The sequence below is a fragment of the Pygoscelis adeliae genome, unplaced genomic scaffold (assembly GCF_000699105.1).
Source record: "Pygoscelis adeliae isolate BGI_AS28 unplaced genomic scaffold, ASM69910v1 Scaffold144, whole genome shotgun sequence".
NCBI classification, from domain to species: domain Eukaryota; kingdom Metazoa; phylum Chordata; class Aves; order Sphenisciformes; family Spheniscidae; genus Pygoscelis; species Pygoscelis adeliae.
The window spans coordinates 632713-647969 of NW_008824551.1; the positions used below are offsets into that span (position 1 = coordinate 632713).

Below are 15257 nucleotides of genomic sequence, written 5' to 3' on the forward strand. Positions count from 1 at the left end.
TAGACCAAGTAATGTGGTATGGGATGATCCCCAGGTGTCTGGAAGGGAGCAGTACTCTCCTAGGTCTGTAGGCTGCCAAACACCCAGTGTCCCTGAAATTAACTTCTACTCAACCACTGGGAAGCACACCATCTGCATTTTGGTGGGTGGAAAGGACTATTGCCCCTCTATTTATACTCCTTCATGCATATAGAAAAGACTGACCTCTCAGCATTTGTTATTCCCTTTTGCTACGCCTTCAAAAAGATGAACATGAAAAGTTATAAACCTAAAGACATAAACCAAAAGAAACCAAATAATTTTTTTGTTGTTGTTGTTTAAATCTGAAATGAGACCAGACAGTATATGAAAGAGCCTGTGATCCTATCTGTGTTCTCATGAAAGCAGGTGAGGTCAGTGTGTCTGCCCACGCTTCCTTCCACTCCCTTGTAAAACCCAAAATGCATAGCAGGGTATCCAGTTTACTTAATTGTCTCTTGGAAATTCTCCAGTAGTGTGGATGTTTTATCATGTCCCCAGGAGATCCCATTTCTGTACACTGTTTCTCCCTAGAACATCCTCTTACCTATGGGGGTTTTTTTCATTATAGTGAAGAAATATTTATTAACCACAACAACAGCCAGTAGGCAAAAAGTTGTTTGCTTTACTATAAAGGAAAGAGCATTGTTTGAGAGCACCCTGCTAGCTGAAGGGTGCCTTCTTCCAAAAGAGACCAATCTCAGTAATTGCCAGAAAACATAGACTCTTTGTGTCTTTCATTGTGGAACTGCTTTAATGACTTTCTTTTGTCCAACAGCTCTACAAAACTGTTACGTAAAGAAACTGTAGTGACTGGAACTTCCCTTGCAGCTGTGTATTTTGCCTCCTATAAGAAGCAGAAATAACATTAAGGACTCCATGACAAAAAGAAAAAAAAAACCAAACAAACAAACCAGATGGTGCTGTGTTGCTAAGCAACTTTAAAGAAAGATGAAAGAAACCACAGAGCTCTATTTAGGTCTTGTAAAAACTCAAGCAGTAAATACCCACTCCTTTGATCTTATTTAACCATGATGATGCTTTATCATCCTTTGTTGCTGAGAAGGAAAAGTTCTGGGGACAAATAAAAGAGGTAGTTACGATAATCCTTGAGAGGACTAGAGATTTAGGATGGCAGCCTGTCAGTAAATAGTCACTAAGAAAAAAAGTTATACTTACACCGTCCAGCTCAACCATGATCAAATCTAACGTCTATTATATTATGTCTGTCCTCTCCCATCTTCCCCAGACCCACTTCTCCCTTTACATCCGAAGGCTTATAGTATAGCTATGATCACCGCAGTTGTGGAACATGGTGACATTCCTAGATGTCACGTCGGTCTCTGTGTTCTTGGCCACCTACAGATAGATGGCAGATGGCAGTTTCGAATGCATGTGCATTTGTAATTTTCACTCTGGTCCATTGAAAAGTAAGTAGAAAGTGTTGGGGGTCACTGTCTTCATTACAGTGAATGGAGACATAATATAATAGACAAAGGATGATAAAGCATCATCAAACATATATATAAAAAAAAAAAAAGTAGCAATAATTGAATTCCTTAATAATGGAAATTTTTTAAATGACACACTTGGAATATGGTACCAAATTCCATGAATCCTGTCTGTCCAATCAGGCTATTCAGAGGCCAGATACATTACTTGCAAAAGTTCTTACAACTATTGTTCTTAGCAAAGAAGTGCCAACTCCATGCTTTCTTGATTTATAGGATAATGCTGCAAACAATACAGAGACTAAAATGTTATATATTCAACAACACTTACAGGATTAGTTAATAGCCTTAGGTATGCACTAGCGAATTCCCTGTTTGATTAGCAGATGAGAACCTGAAGGTATGTTGTATTGGAAAGTACATTCAAAAATGCACGTATAGGTTTTAATATCAAAATAACCACATTCTCCTAGCCCATTTTCTCACTGTTGCAGCCTTTGCATAGAAATCATTCTACTTGATTCAATGGGTGCATTTGTGGTGTACAATGCTACCAAATAAAATGAGTATTTTTTTAATGTTCTACGTCTCCATCTAAGAGAGAATGTAAATACAAATCCTGCACAGATATTTTCATTGCAAGTTAATTTTTTTCAGATTTGGAACCTCCTTTTTTTTGGTAAGAGATAATTATGGAATAGCATTTCAATAAACCAGTGGAAACTGGTTTACTCCTTGAAAGGCTGTTTGATTAATTGAACAGAAAGGATCAAAAGGAGTCATTGTGAAATGCTGGATGAATGTTTTGGAGACATCAGTGACAATCGATTGTTTCAACAAACCATGAAGTAAAGTCTTACAAGGAATGTCTTCAATGAGCGCACTGTAAAAATGGTGTACAGAAAATGTGTACTTACCTAGTATTTTTAAAAGTAGGCAATAATGAGTTTCTGTTTTGTGTGGTAAAATACCCACTGCTGGTGTGAATGATGGGAGAAAAAAAGGCAAAACTTCTGCTCAGTTTAGGGCGCTGTCGTAAAACAAAACTTTACTGGCACATTGCCTTTATTATACTTAGGGTCTCATCTATTAGTGTCAGTTGAATTACACACACTGTATTTCTTTTAATCAGTTGCAGACGCGGTAAATAATTTCCTTACTTAAGAAAGCAAGTGATAACACTTTAAATAGAGGTTTGAAAAGAAATCCATTTTTTGTAGGATATGAAAATTTTGAAAGTTTAGTCTTTTGGTGCCTTTTTCCCTCCAGAAAAAAATTGAAAGAGAAATTAACAAAATACTGAGATTCTGTGCAGAGGGAATGCTGTCCCTGGGAGAAGTACATCTGACTTTGTCATGTGGCTGCAGATAGGAAGCCTTTGGCAGATGGGCAGCAATATGGCCATAAATGCCAGAAATACACCCTGGAGCAGTAGCTTTAAGAACAGTGGCTGCAAAGGAGCCAGTCCAGTGCAGGCAATGAGGTGAACTTTCATTAGAAGCCTGTCTAGCGGCCATGTGTCGAAAGCCATCCGACAAATGGGGCTCCTGTGAAATCCAGCCTACGTTTCAGAGGAACCTTGTGAAAACTCAGACTGGAGAACAGTTTGACATACTTGAATCAGTACATACTGATGGGGGAAAAAAAATATTCTTCAACAATCTGTGTTTGAAACTTTAAGTGGCAACTCCTTTTTGTCATTTGTCTGTTGCTTTTTTGAACTACTGCCATTGTTCTGCAGCTGGCATCTATGCGAGAGCTGCATTAAGATTGTAACATTATATTGGCCCATCAAACCCTACAACTGTGTTAGATCAATTAAAATGGGTTGTAGGGTTAAGGCAATCTCACCTGGTTTGCAAAACAAAGTCTGGATTCCTCAGTCTCTGTTGATATTATTGGGCTAAGTTTTATTTTATGAATAAAAAATTAGTTTGAGCATATAATACTTCTGCTAAACAAGCTTTGGTATTTTATTTCCTCACAAGTGAGAAAAGAAAAGAAAAAGAAAAAGAAGAGTTTTGGCCTTAAAGCTATTATGGTACCCACTGGAAGTGTCTTATACGGATGACTTCCCAGTATACCAGGGGCTTTTAAAATATGTAAATCGAATTGCATTGTGGTAAGATTAAATCTGTGGGCCTATGTTCGGTGACACCTAAAAATGTCCAATAATTTCAGTAGGCCATGAGTTGGATCCACAGAATATGAGAAAGATGAGTTGGATTATGTCATGTCACACTTTAACTCGGAACAATATGATTATTTTGTGCCTTTTCAGTGGATGGAGGCTGGTCTTGTTGGTCATCTTGGTCAAAGTGCTCGGCAACTTGTGGAGGAGGGCATTACATGAGAACCCGCTCCTGCACAAACCCGGCACCAGCATATGGAGGAGATATCTGCCTTGGACTGCACACTGAAGAAGCACTCTGTAACACACAGCCGTGTCCAGGTATGATATATCAGCCGATGCAGCTTTGTTGTTTGTGGGCCACAGAATAAGGCATTCACAGTTAGGCAACATAATGCTCCTTGATCTATTATTTAGAAGCAAATAATTTCTCTCCCTTATGAAGTGCACAATGAGCTCTTACATGCTACAATCACATTAAATCAAGTAATAGCAGGATATTGCCTACAGGACACTACCTCCTCCCTCCCTCTTTAAAAATTAAAATTCAAGTTACCAGGTTCCAGTTCTGGATAAACTAAAATTGTAAAGTATTTGAAGTGGATCATGCAAACAGCCTGGGAGACTTTTAATAACAATATCACTAAGAAGTGCATTTATTATAACACTAAACATTCACAGCAAGCAAATTGCTGAGGTTAATATTCAACAACACATGTTATCACAAGGTCCTTCAAGTAGATAATGTTTGCCCTGTTTTCATATAAAACACAGAGCAAACCTTAATGCTCTTTGTAAAATACCTTCTTCAACTTCGGATGTTAAGGAGCAGAGACTTCATCTTTTTAAATGACTGTGGAGTACTTAGTAAATGAAATGTCTCGGCACTCCTGTTAGTTGTATGGTATTATGGTTCATGACTTTTTCTGTAACTTTGACTCTGCCTTTTGACCACATTCAAGGAAACTAATTTTTTTCATGAAATTTAAGTGACAAATAGAGAGTAAAACCACACAAACCCAGATAAAATGATTAGTGAAAAGCCAGAGGGAAAATCTGTTTTCATTTATTGCTGATTAATGGATTACAGGCAACAGCAAAAAAATAAGCAGCTCTGATGCCACATTGTATTACTTGCTTCACTGAGAGCGCTTAGACTTCATAGCAAAAGTTTTCTGCTCATATGATGAGGCTGTGCATGTTAAGGCACAAGCCCCATGAGTTCAAATTTATGGATCCTATTACCTGTGCTGAACTACAATTTAAGTTAATTTCCTTTTCTAGGCACTGCCTGTCTTGCAGCAGAATAGAAGTACCTACTTTGTCAAAATTAAAGCAGATGCAACACTGTATTGTGTTTAAAAAGACCCCAAACATAGAAATCAGTTGATTTGATTTTTCAAGACAAATAGTATGTATTTGTATGTAGAAGTTACATAGCTGCCTTGGGATCCTTAAGGCATCTTTAAAAGGTCAGAACTCGTGCATTCGTTGTGCTAGTATTGTAGCGATTTCTCTTGCTGTGCATTTGTTTTCTACCACCATTTTCTAGAAATGACAGTTTGCAAACATTTATAAATAATCTCTTCATTTTATTTGGACCTGCTTGTTAGCCAAATTTTGGAGTAGATGGGGGGTGGAGGAGGAGGAGATTGGTTTCATTTTGGTTCAAGGAAGTGAAAACTTTTATAAAGCAATAAAATTTCAGAGGGTGAAGTGTATTTGTCACATTCTGTGATGTTTTATTAATATTTCAATCTCACTGAAAATTTACCAGAGTTTTTTGAAACAGCACATCATCAACTAGCTGTGAGAATGGCCCTTGCCTCATGTTTACGATGTAGATTTAAAAACTTTTTTGTACTGTTCTTATTTCACATTGGTATGGGACAAAAATAATTGCAGTGCTACACATGTCAAGTTTGAACAGACTCCTGCATCCCTGCAGAGCCATTTTCTTGTAGTGAGGATCATGTGGCCAGCGGTTCCTCCTTGTGCAGATCTGGAAGTACCATTGGTGACATTCGCTGCTTGAGTGGCATGTTTAATATAGGAAGGGAATAGTAGTGACACTTGGAATCTAAGAACAACCAACCAACACAGAAATGCATAAGCAAAAATGGAAATTATTTATAATGTTTCTTAAGTTGTGAAAAGAGTAAAGATTTCTTGGAATTTGAAATAGTACTTTTTTTCTTTGGCCAAACAAAACCAGCAAAAAACTAAAATTTCTGGAATCCTGATACTAAGGATATTTTGAGGATATGGAGGGTTAATGGCAAATCCAACTGAAAGTATGCAAGTATGCATTTAAAAGAAAGTAACAGACTTGTGTCTTAACCAGCTGTTATATCAGTTTTTCTCATCTTTCATTTTAAAAGCTGAATCACTGCATTTATGTTTTTGCTTTTAATTTATTCAAATGCAATCGCATTAATATGAATGGAAGCCCTGCACTATTGATCAGTAGTGGTTTATAGGCTGCTTATCAGTAAGTGTAATTAGTTGCAACAGTGTCCCTAATGCACTGAATAAAGCAGTATTTTATACTGAAAGTATTTACTGCTTCTGTAAGAGGGGAAAATATATTCTATCCTTGAATTGCTAACTCACACATGCAAATAATGGATAAAGCAGTTGAGCATTTAGAAATTAGGGTGTAGCTCTGTGTGAGAGAAATTTATAATTTTACAAACTGGTGGGTGGCCTGATCTTTCTGAGGTGCCTTCCTGACCAAGGGATCTTTCAGGAACTGCTTGGACTTAACCTGGCTTCAAAGGCCAGCCAAGACTCTGTAGGAAGAAAACATGACATCTGAGTAAGCCTTGCTGTGTTAGAGGTGAAAAGCAGTTCGAGATTAAACACCTCTCCCATCCACCCTCTCTTGTCCGTTCTCGTGACTTTTGCAAAGAACTGAGGAGCAAGTTGAGAGGAGCCTGCTTGAGGTGGAGAGCCTCAGATACTTTGAAGTTAAAGAAATCAAAAGGGTGAGGCAGGGTAACTGAGTCTGTAGGAGTGCATGCAAAAGCTATGGGTTCAGCCTCTCCGTGATGACAGAGATAGCGGCTCCACAAAGGGCAGGTCTGCCAATTTGAAATGATACATCTGTCAGTCTTGGGTGCCTTACTTCTGTGTGACTCTCTGAGCTCCTAACAGTGGCACTCCTCAAAACACAGGTTTGGTACCAGGATCCACCGTTGCAGGGATGCCCACCCTTCTCAAACGTGCACTAATGTCCCCTCTCTCCTCTTCTGTGATTCTATGTGCCAGACGGAGCTGATCAGCATGGCACCAGACCCACTGACTACCTGTGCTGTAGCGCCTGGGCAGCACCATGGGACTCCAGGATGGGAGGGAGATGCCCCGTGTTGCATATGTGGGAAGGTCCCAATGCACGTAGTGTCTTTTATAGGACCCCCTGCTCAAAACACCTTGACAGAAGACCCATGCCTAAAGGGCAGGCTGGAACAGTAGCCTTGCCCAGTCACCAGTATGTAACCTAGCATGATCTACACGTACTCGGAGGTTCCTATTTTATCACAGGATGTAGCCCCTTCAGCAAGGAACCTGGTGGGCCAAAAGCACATTGGACAAGATGAGGCTGCAGAGTGCATCAGCCAACAAGCTGCATTTAGGATGCTCACGAGCATTTTGGCAGCTGCTGCGTATATCCCAATTATACCAGGACTGGGGAAGAGTATCTGCTCTGGCTTAAGCATGCTCTCTGCCACCGACAAGAGCTGGGCCAAGATTTGTAATGAGCAGCGTTCCTTTAAACTTGAATAAGCAGGGCTTTATTGTTACCAAATATTTAAGGTAAGGATCCATGTACTTAGTTTACTTAGGTCCAGCAGCTGACACTGGTGGTGACAACAGCAGCTCCTGGCCGTGCCACACTATATAAGCAGGAAGAAGCCTGCTCCATTTGCTTGACTCCCACCTCAGCTCTCCTACCCTGCTGAATTAGGATCCAACTACATTATATCATCTGCCTCCATGCTCCTACTACCCACTCTGCAAATGAGGTCCTCCCAAGACCTCTCCTAGGAAGCAGAAGAGCTGAAGGACAGAGCTGAGTATTCTTGCTCCTCACAATAACAAGATCCTACTGTTTGACATCAGCTGCTTGTATCAAGGTATTTGCCCTGTTGCTCAAAGGAGGCCCCATCCAGACAGTTGCTAATTGTTCATAAATACCGATATCCAGGTTCTTACATGAGCTTGCTGAGTAAATCTATTTTATGAACAACTCCACAAGTGATGACATGCATCTGAACAACAGACTGCTAGGACTGGTTGCTCCTGTCTCTAACCAGCACGCTTCTACTGTCTTGAAATTGTTCCAGGACCACAGCTTGAGGTTTTCTGTGCTGAAGTTACGTCCATCTCCTCCATCCATTTCTTTTTACCATACTATTGGTTAGGAAGTGAATGTCCAACATTGTCATGGAAAGCATATATTGCTTGACATTTTTCAAGACTGTGATCTCAAATACTCCTATTAGAATCTGTTAAATTTTAGGTGACTGAGAGTTTTAGCCTTTTCTTCTATGGCCAAGGGGAAAGTAATGAGTAAATGTGAACCTTGTATGCTGGATTTATGCAATGTATTGAAAGGGTCCCAAAACAGTGCAAGACTTTCCTGACTTTCCACCTGATTCATAAAAAGTGTACCTAACCTTCATGAATTTTCCAAATTATTCACAAATTTTAATGTTCTTCAATCTAACTTGAAACAAAATTAGGTTAACATATACTTTTTTATTTGAAGCAAAATGAAATTTGTAAATTTGCTTCATAGTGACATAAAATCAATTAAAATTTTGAAGTAGAAACAAAACTGGTTTGGCATACTAGGACTATTTAATGCGTATCAAAACCATAAAACATACCTCAGTGAGAAAGCCAGCAGAAGAAAGAAAAATGTTTAACTGAGCTCTGTCTTCTACTATACATGCCAAACTCAGAAGACTGCTATGAAGGCAAGACTTGTGCTTGAATTGTAAGAAAGCTGCGCTCAGTAAACTCACAGCACCTCATGGGAATGAGATCAATTCACTTCATTTAAGGGAATATTCTGAGATCACGCAGGCATGAAAAAAAAAGTCTTAATCAAAACTACATAGGCAGAGGAAGAAATGTAGAGAAACAATAGAAGCTGATAATGAACTGAATGGGGAAGAGAAGGTGAGAATATTTGATGAGATCTATCTACAGCAAAGAAATGGACCTGAAAAAAAAAAACCAAAAAAAAAAAAAAAAAACCAACCATATCTGCAAGATACTACTATTTTTGTGGTTAAATAAACATCCTGTTTCAGACCTGGAATACATATTCCTACAGCTCTCATTGCTACTTGTCAGGTTCATAAAAAAAAGACAGTGTCATTGTCCACCCTAACAACCTAGACTGGAATTAATTCCACAGCAATCACTCTTTCAGTCACCACCGCAGAATCTCTCCAGCTTCTCACTTCCACACACAAAGGCCGCGGCAGAAGCCAAAGCTGTAATACGTCTGTGACAAATTTACCATCACACTCCACATTTCAGAGGCTTTTGCCAAAGCTGAACTGCCTTTGTTTTATTGTACTGAAAGAGCTGTCCTCTGCTAGTTGGTGGTAGCTGGGGATGAAGCCTTCTGTCATAATTCAGAAATACAGGCTATTTCTCTCTCACTTGGTGTGCTTGAAGCATTTAATTGCAGCGTCTGTCTGTGTGTCCCCCTCTGCCTGTTGCAGACAGCTGGTCCGAGTGGTCCGAGTGGTCCGACTGCGACTCGTCTGGCTTCCAGTTCCGCATTCGTCAGTGCATCATTTTGTTTCCTGTGGGCAGCCAGTGCACGGGCAACACCACGGAGAGCCGAGCCTGTGCTTTGGACTCCAACTTTATACCAGGTGAGATCAGCCTGCTCCTTGAAAGATTAGTGAAATCTCTCAACGTTTCAGGAGCGAGGCGTAGTACTGTTCCAGACTGCACTGTGCAGAGACAAGAGCTGGCACAGGACTTGCCTTTTGTCAGCCAAAGTGTGTTGGTCTACTATGTAGAGCCGATGTTGCTAGATGTAGTGTCTTCATGAAAATCTGCCTCATGGCACAGAGTGCTGTGGACCTGTCCCTGCTGTCACGCCTGGGACTTTGGTTAGTCACCGTCACAGCATTCTGCAGGTCCCTCCCCTCCTACTTGGTAGCAGGGTGCAGGGATGGCTGTAGACAGCTAGGAGAAATAGTTTGCTCTTTAATTTATGTGTTTTTGAGACTTTGGGGTTATTAGAGAAACATTCCTCTAGGTTTTGTGGTTTACATATATAAAAGTGGGTGCTGTGGTAGTTAATCTGGAAATCATTTCACAGAGTCCCTTAAATTAATAACTGCTTAGAAAGATAAATACTATTAACTGTGCCTCAGGTCCTTATCTCCCCCATTAACGCTAAGTACCTGATGGATAGTCACGTCATGTATTATTCTATAGCATTTATCGAAAATCATGACTGTACTCTTTTTTTTTTTTTTTTAAATCACAGCAGTCATTTAAATCCATGCAACAGTATGGGTGGCCACATTGCACTGCTGTTAACAGTCATCTTTCCGCCTGTGTACGTTAAAAAAAGCTAGCAGTCTATTCATAGACAGAGAAATTTACATTTTAATGTATCATTTGAAATGCAATTATGTTTACTCAGTACAGCAACCTTTTTTTTCTGTGACTATGTGGTACAGTATAGTACAATATAACAAAGAAATCCACAAATTTAAACACTGTTTTTATGGATAGTGCATAATGCTTTAACTCCCAACTACTATTTTTTCCTCCAAAACCAATGTGAAAAATGTCAGTGTGAAAGCAAAAACTCCCACATTATATTTCCCCCTTTTTCTCAGGCTTTTGAAGCAGCTCTGTTAATATTCACGTTCTGTGAATCCCCTGCTTAATCCAATATAAGCTCTATATCTTGTTTTGGAAAGTAGGCATTTTCAGAATCTGAAATGAGCCACCTCTTCTCTCACCCTTCTGGTTTGTTTGCCACTCCTCCTCAAATTACCCGTATCACAGCAGATAAGGTCATGCCCATTACGCTCACCTTAGGCAAACTAGCTTGCTTTCTTGGGATCGCTCAGCTTGCTTTCACTCTTCCAGGTCCTCCGACTCAGAGTTCTCTCCCTCCCTCCCTCCCTACCTCCTGACCTCTCTTTCTTTTTCTAATTCACCTCCCTCCTTTCCTCAGCTAGTGTGCTGGCATGTCCACCCTCATGTTGTCTCCTCCTCCTCCTGCTTACCTTAGCTCTGTTCCTTTACAGAACTTAGTACATAGAGTGATTCTTGCAGAGTGCAAAAATGACTCCTCCTCGTCATTGCTGCTCCTGTGCTTCCAGAGTTAGTCCTTACCAACATTACCTTGCAGAGCTTTATGGTTTTCTGGTACATTTTTTTCTGCTTTTTGTTTGGATTGTGAATTAACAGTCTCAACCAGACAAAGTATGTTCTCAGCCTTTAACTCTCTGTGAGAGTGCTGTTCTGTCAGGTCTGATACTTTCTCATTTTGAAAATAGTTAGTATTGATTTAGCATGTGAAGAAAGGTAAAAAATTGTGATCCCTTTAGCAGTAGCTGCATGTGGATCATCTTTTGGCGGTGGAGAGCCTACTCTGTTATTCCTCATACAGAAGCTATTGCATACCTGTGGCCATCATTGCTGCCCTTCTCTGGTCTGTTTTTAGTTCTACTAGAGATATCCTTAGATGGGAAAACCAGAAGTGCACACAGTGTTCATGGTGTGGACAACACATGGATTTGTAAAGTGCCATAATGCTGATATCCTGTCCTATTCACTATTGCTTTCTTGGTAGTACCTAGCATTTGGTTTGTCTCTTTGATTGCTTCTGAGCACTAAGCTGATATTTTCATGGAACAATTTGTCGTAAACCCCCAGCCTCACTTATGAGTAGTAACGGTCAGCTCACAGCCCACCATTTTATATGTTAAACCAGGATGGCGTTCTACTGTATATATCGCTTTATACTGATCTACCTTCTGTTTCATTTGCTATTTTATTGCCTAGTTTTGTAGGGCCCTTCTGCAGCTCTTCACAACATGCCCTTGTCCATGCTACCTTGACTTTGTATCATCAGCAAGCTTCAAACCCACATCTGCCTCCTGCTTTTCTAGCTCTGCTGAAAAGCCTAGGTCCCTGTAGAAGTGGTAACATAGTACTGGGCACATAGTACTGCCCTGTTTTCTGTCTTTTCCCTCATCTCACTTGTTGCTTGGAAAGCCTTTGACAAGGAAGTTAAAAGCTTTTTTGAAATCCAGGTAGACAGTGTCAGTTACCCCACCCATATCCACATGATCATTGACTGTTTCAGAGAGGTTCAAGAGGTTTGTAAGGCAGGACTTCCCTTCACAGAAGCCATGGTTCTGAAGTAAAGAGTGGGAAAACTTGGTTGCCGACAGATTTTATTCAATATTTATTCAGAATGTTTCCAAAGTCAAAATGGTAAGGATACAAGCTGGAATTACATTTTATTAGTTTACAATTGAGACCCATGAAATTGGCAGTCATCTTTTTTGAAGATTCGTAAATTCCCTCTTCTCACACTAGTGCTAGACGTGACTTTAGAAGTAATGAGCCCATTTGAACACAAGGTAATTAAACTCTCATTAATTTTACTATTCAGAAAATCAATGCTTTCTCAACATGCTTAAACTCCACAAAGAATGTTTTCATGTGTACTTCATCTTTTTAATTCCAGAGATGTTTTGAGGCAAGAATTAAATATGTTGCTGCTTTTGCTTGGGAAACTAAGGAACCTGAAGATGTCATGGGACCTTTTTGTTAATTCTACCACATAGTCAAAATCTTTTTTACTTTAGATTTGGAGTGAATGTAGTAGAACAAATTTTTAAATCCTTACTGTGTTAATCAAACTAGTAGTTCTCTGCAATATTTTTTCTCCTTGGCATAAGTGGTTTATTTATTTTTCTAGAAATATCAGTGGCACGATCCAGCAGCATAGAAGAAAAACGATGTGGCGGTAAGCTTTTCAGCTCTAGATGTGTGTTAAATGCTGAAATGTTGATTCCCCATTTTTTCCTTTTGTTTCACCTTTTGCACTCTCTTAGTTTTATTCTACCTTCTCAATGCTGCATTCTCATTATTTACACTTGTGCAGAAAAAGAGATGTAGTTACTACAGGATTTCTCATTAAATGTCCATCGGCCATTGCTCACCTTTGACACGAGAACATGTATTACTGGATGTTTGTATTTTCTTCTTTTTCAGTATGGCAGTCACCCTTGTCTCAAAAAGAAATTCCTATTATAAGCTAGTTATCAGTAGGTCAAAATTTGTAAAGTTGCTCCACCTTTTTCAGGATAATAATTTCACAAACCTTTTTGGGACTCCAAATGAATAGCAGAAAGCTAGCCTGCTAATGCATTTAATAGCTCAGACTGTATCTGGGACTCATTTTCAGCTTCGCTGCCAAAGACAAAACTAAAAAGTAAAAAAAAAAAGTTCCATTCCAGAGAGTCCTGATGCTAGCAAAATAAATCTTGAAAGAGAAAACTGTTAAAAAAACCCAAACAATAAGAAGAAGAAAAAGGAAAAATGACCATTTTTTTGTGCTGAGCTATCACGCTTAGTCTGTGTCATCATGGTAATAGCTCTGGCCGGTTCTAGTATTCTTCCATGCACAGATAAGCCGCATTTTTAACCTAATAAGGGACAATGAAAACACAGGGGTTATGCAAGGGTGCTAGTGTGCATGGTAACTTGTTATGGGAGCCAGGATAATGCGATTTGTTTTTTTTTTCTAATTAGCAGTGGTACATTGAAAATATTTTGGCAAGTTCTGCAACAGTGGGAAATTCTCATAGAAGTGTAGAAGGATATCTCAGTGAAAATTTATATATTGGGGTAGTCAACCTAGTCACCTAAATATTCGTTTGTGTTTCTAAATGCACAGTAGGCATGTAAAGCTCCTACCTTAGGCATTTGCCAAAAATGGGACCCATGTGCTGGACCATTTTTCTGTATTACAGTGAAAAACGTCTAACAGGTGTTTTTCAGACTAGTGCCAGTCTTTCAGTTTACAATCTTTCGTTTGTGCACGTAGGCAACCACAAACAAATTTTCAGTAATGTTAAGATGAAATTTCCAACACAAGCTTCTCACTGATACTTCTTTGTTAATAAAAAAGCACAGCTCCAGTTCGAAATAACAGTGAAAAGCAGTGTAATTTGTTTATTTCCAGCTAATCCTACTGGTGCCCCATGTGACCCGATATCTCTGTTCAGGAACGTCAGGGCATGATTGTGCTGTAGATTCCCTTCTACAGTTTCATGCAGCAATGAGCTTCCTCTCAGTTTTAATCCTTGTGCAGGTGGAGAGGGTTTCCCACCATCTGATCCTGTAGTACCTTTGGAGGGCAGAGCAGACAGGAGAGTGCTGGGTTCTGAGTTGTTGACTTTGCACTCTCTGGCTGCTATGGTTAAAAGCACACTGAGCTTTAAGGAGTCTCTCTCTTCCGCCCCCTTCCCATTTTCCCCTAAAATGCTACCGTTTCATCCTCGCCCCACCCTTCCATATAGAAAAAATTCTGAAGGCTGGAGAGGGGAACAAGTTGGCCATATATCAAAGACAAAGAAACGGTAAGACCCAGCAAGAATCAAAGCAGGGGATGGAAAAAATGTATGCCACTCCTTTGGGACATGCACCAAATAAAGGGAATATGGAAAACATTTCAGAGAAATTAGGATTGTGATTCAAAGATACCAGGATTTTGTTTATTCTGCCACAAGTCACTATGTGTAAGAGAAAGAACTAGAAGAACAGCAGAGGAGGTGATACTGTAGTTCAATGAAAAAAAGCTATGTATGTACATTATATACATAATTTATATATAAAAAGGCTTTGTTATACAGTCCGAAGAAATTTTGCTGAACTCTTCAAACATACAAAATGCAATTCATTCATCTGTTATTTGGGTTCTGAACTTGTTAAAGCATCTTTCAAAAATCTTCAGTCTTAATACTTACAGAGATGTATGGGTATCTAAGATTCTTATAATGATCCCTTCAGGGAAGTACAATGCATTTGCTACTGCAGGGATAAACCATTGCAGCTGAGATGTTTCTGGGAAAGACATGAAATTTCCCTTATCCTTATTTGAATCAAGCACTTGTCTACGTTTTTCCCCAAGCTTAAGCTTTTATAGCTACTTCCTTAAAAATAAGATTGTCTTCTTCTCTCTACTCTGCAGAGTTCAACATGTTTCACATGATCGCAGTGGGATTAAGTAGCTCAATACTTGGTTGCCTCCTTACGCTGCTTGTTTACACTTACTGCCAACGATACCAACAACAGTCTCATGATGCAACTGTCATCCATCCTGTGTCACCAGCTCCTCTAAACACCAGCATTACCAACCATATCAACAAACTGGACAAATATGATTCTGTAGAAGCCATCAAGGTGAGAAGTGGGTTGGGAGCTCTGTAATACACAATGTATATGGTCATAGAATCATAGAATAGTTTGGGTTGAAAGGGACCTCTAAAGGTCATCTAGTCCAACCCCCCTGCCATGGGCAGGGACATCTTCAACTAGATCAGGTTGCTCAGAGCCCCGTCCAACCTGACCTTGAAGGTTTCCAGGGA

The 15257-nt window shown here is 39.6% G+C and overlaps 1 protein-coding gene across 1 annotated transcript in view; it reads left to right on the forward strand.

Moving 5' to 3' along the window:
- Positions 1–15257, forward strand: part of SEMA5A (sema domain, seven thrombospondin repeats (type 1 and type 1-like), transmembrane domain (TM) and short cytoplasmic domain, (semaphorin) 5A) — a 274858-nt gene that overhangs the window by 253525 nt on the left and 6076 nt on the right. The window contains exons 18-21 of the mRNA XM_009321911.1: positions 3751–3921; positions 9342–9497; positions 12584–12631; positions 14861–15072. Coding sequence (XP_009320186.1) covers positions 3751–3921; positions 9342–9497; positions 12584–12631; positions 14861–15072 — 587 coding nt within the window. The remainder of the gene's footprint in view (positions 1–3750; positions 3922–9341; positions 9498–12583; positions 12632–14860; positions 15073–15257) is intronic.